This window comes from Triticum urartu, chromosome 3A, assembly GCF_056163025.1.
Source record: "Triticum urartu cultivar PI428250 chromosome 3A, HENAU_Tu73, whole genome shotgun sequence".
NCBI classification, from domain to species: Eukaryota; Viridiplantae; Streptophyta; class Magnoliopsida; order Poales; family Poaceae; genus Triticum; species Triticum urartu.
Window position 1 is genome coordinate 227,139,647 of NC_141875.1, and position 2,681 is coordinate 227,142,327.

The 2,681-nt window shown below is 44.2% G+C and overlaps 1 protein-coding gene across 1 annotated transcript; it reads right to left on the minus strand.

Moving 5' to 3' along the window:
• Positions 1-307: 307 nt before the first annotated feature.
• On the minus strand, positions 308-1,692 carry LOC147979292 (uncharacterized). The gene has a single exon (XM_087516723.1). The coding sequence runs from the start codon at positions 1,313-1,315 to the stop codon at positions 308-310; it is 1,008 nt and encodes a 335-aa protein (XP_087372849.1). The 5' UTR covers positions 1,316-1,692.
• Positions 1,693-2,681: the final 989 nt, after the last annotated feature.

Here is a 2,681-nt window from a genome sequence, read left to right on the forward strand (position 1 = left end):
TAGGGTCCTTGCTCCGGATCTCGCCCCCCCCCCCCCCCCCGGTGCGAAAGCAGTTGGTTCCGTAGTTTGAGAATTCTACTAATTCCAAGTATTCCATTATTATTATTAAATAAGAGAATACAAAAAGTAAAGAGGAGAAGACATAACCAGAAGAATTGTGAGAAATAAGTTAATTTATCAAGTTGAGGCATTTCGATTTGGATTTCAAATAAGAAAGAAAAAAAGGATTTTGTGAAATTTAGGAGTCGTTCGAAAGCATCAAGAGGGAAGAACTCAGATAGAAAGGCAGGCGAAGTTGGCGGCCAACCTAATTCCCCTCCCAGTTGTACCCTTGTGCATCCCCTTCGTAAATGATTTCCACTGGATCTGGAGATTCCCCGGGTCCCCCCGAATCGTCATCTTCGGACCCTGAATCATCATCCCACCTTTTACGCTTCCTCGAAGAAGACGGGCCTGCCTCGTTCACCCCATCATTTGCTTTTGTGCTTTCAAGGGATCCTGTGGAATGAGCCTCCTTCTCTTCCGCAGGCGCATCGGGGTCGGGAGAATCTGGTTCACCGAGCTCGGCGCGGCAAAACTGCTTCGCCAGATTGGTGGCTGTTGCGACGAATTCGCTTGCGTCCCCGGCTTCCGTATAATCAGAGAAGATTTGTTGAAGAGTATCTCCTCCCTCACTATTCCACAATATATGATTTTCAGTGAACGATCGCACAGACTCACCCTCCTCTAAAGGAAGAGGAGTGCCTACTTCGTGAAATATTCTTTCAACCTTGGAAGTCAACTCCTCAATAATGTGTTCGGGATGGGCGGCGTGCGCCATTTCCTGCTGGAGGTCTAGCAGTCCGCCAACGGGAGGTTGGTCTATGGGAAAGTCACCCTCGTTAGGAGCATTGGTCATGATGAGAACTTTGAGATCCGCGACATTCTCATTCCCAAGATGAAAGGCTATTCCTTGAACTCCGAATAAGACAACTAATGCCATTATTAGTACTGGCAACGCAAGACCAAACGATGGTATAGCAATGAACAAAAGAATGACACTTGGAAATATGGTCTGAATAATTTCGATAGTAGTTCCATGAACAATCCTTTGTGGGATTGGATTAGTTTGCTCGTTGAAATGCCATAAAGCGCGAACCAACATCCGTGATACGAAAACCAAAATAAGAATGAGGAAGAAAAAGATATTGTGATGTAAGTCAATGATTCCTTGCATCATAGGTGTTGCTGCGTCTTGAGATCCTAATTGCCATGGTTCCGCAGCATCACAAAGAGCGATTGTGAGGAATCGACATGATAATGAACGAAGAATCATTGGAATTTCCCATGTTTTTCAGCTCTGCTCCCGAAAAGAGAAAGGAAAGGAGACCGATCTTGACATTGGCGTTGGTTTTTCCAACGAAACGAATATTTTTAGAAAGGAACTTCACACTCAACAATTAGAAACCTAACTAGATCAACAGCGCCATTCTCGAATGTTTGACATATCTTCCAAAACCAATCTTAAGGATAGGATCATTTAAATGATCGAGATCACGAATCACACCTTTCTGCTAAGCTCCGGCTAAAGCGATTGGAGCAGCACCGGCACCTATTGATTTAGCTCCTTCTAACATGTCGAGTTGCGACATGACATTGTTTCACAAACTTCCATGACAAAATGCTAGTTGCCTCGTAACGCATACACTGGAGCGTTTGTCCCATCGACGAAGACTACTTACTATACGCGTTTTCTGAAGAGCAACAACGGAAAAAAATAGGTGAACCTGGATACCATACTATTAAGGAGAAAGATACAGACTAACAAGAAATCAAGGACCTCGTGAGTACTACTTAGGCAGTCGGCCTCATCAATTAGTCATGCCAATGAGATATCAAGCCCTCGATTCCAACGGGGCTACGGACAAGAAAGGTCCTTTCGAGATTCTATTTCCCCTTGGGTCTAGCAAGCTGAACAGTTCATGGGGATATAAGAAGATCACACTTAGACAACTGTCTACACTACCTCTTTAATGATCCGGATTCCATGACGCATAATTCATCTGTCCATATATATTCTTAATTTCATATTCATCACCATTTCAAATCGGGCAAGGAGAAGTCGTCATGTTGGTTCTAGGATGGAATGATCTTTTGATCCAAAGATGCCGGTGCTAAAACCTCTTGTGTCTCTTTGATCCAAGAGCATTGAGGAAGCAAGGATTCTCCCATAACTAATTAATTCGGGGAAAAACAAGATTTCACTGAAAAAAGGTGCCTAACCCCAGGATTTTTTGATACTTTTCTTGAAATTGACTGGATTTTGAAGAAAATGCACTCAACCTAACAAATCCTGATCAATTCAAGTGGTTAGTTTAAGGGGGTACATGGGGCTGACGCCGAAGGAGATAGGAATGAAGTAGGGCGGGCAGCTACCCAGAGATTGGAATGCCCTATCGACAGGGAATGCTGGTACCACCTACGGTGCTTGATAGTCTTCAATCCAGACGGTCTCGAGAGTACCTTGACCCATAGCATAGGGCTTGATGTGGCTTTGGGGCTTCCCAAAGGTAATAGAATAGGTAGTTCAGGCACCATCATCAATATGTTGCTGCTATTGAATCCGGTTTTGAATCAAGCAGCAAGAGTCCGACCTCAGGGTCCACCATAGAAAGGCATTCCTCAGTCCCAGAATAGCATGC

Coding starts and splice junctions, on each gene's coding strand:
- LOC147979292 (XM_087516723.1), bottom strand. CDS start 1,315: ATGATTCTTCGTTCATTATCATGTCGATTCCTCACAATCGCTCTTTGT.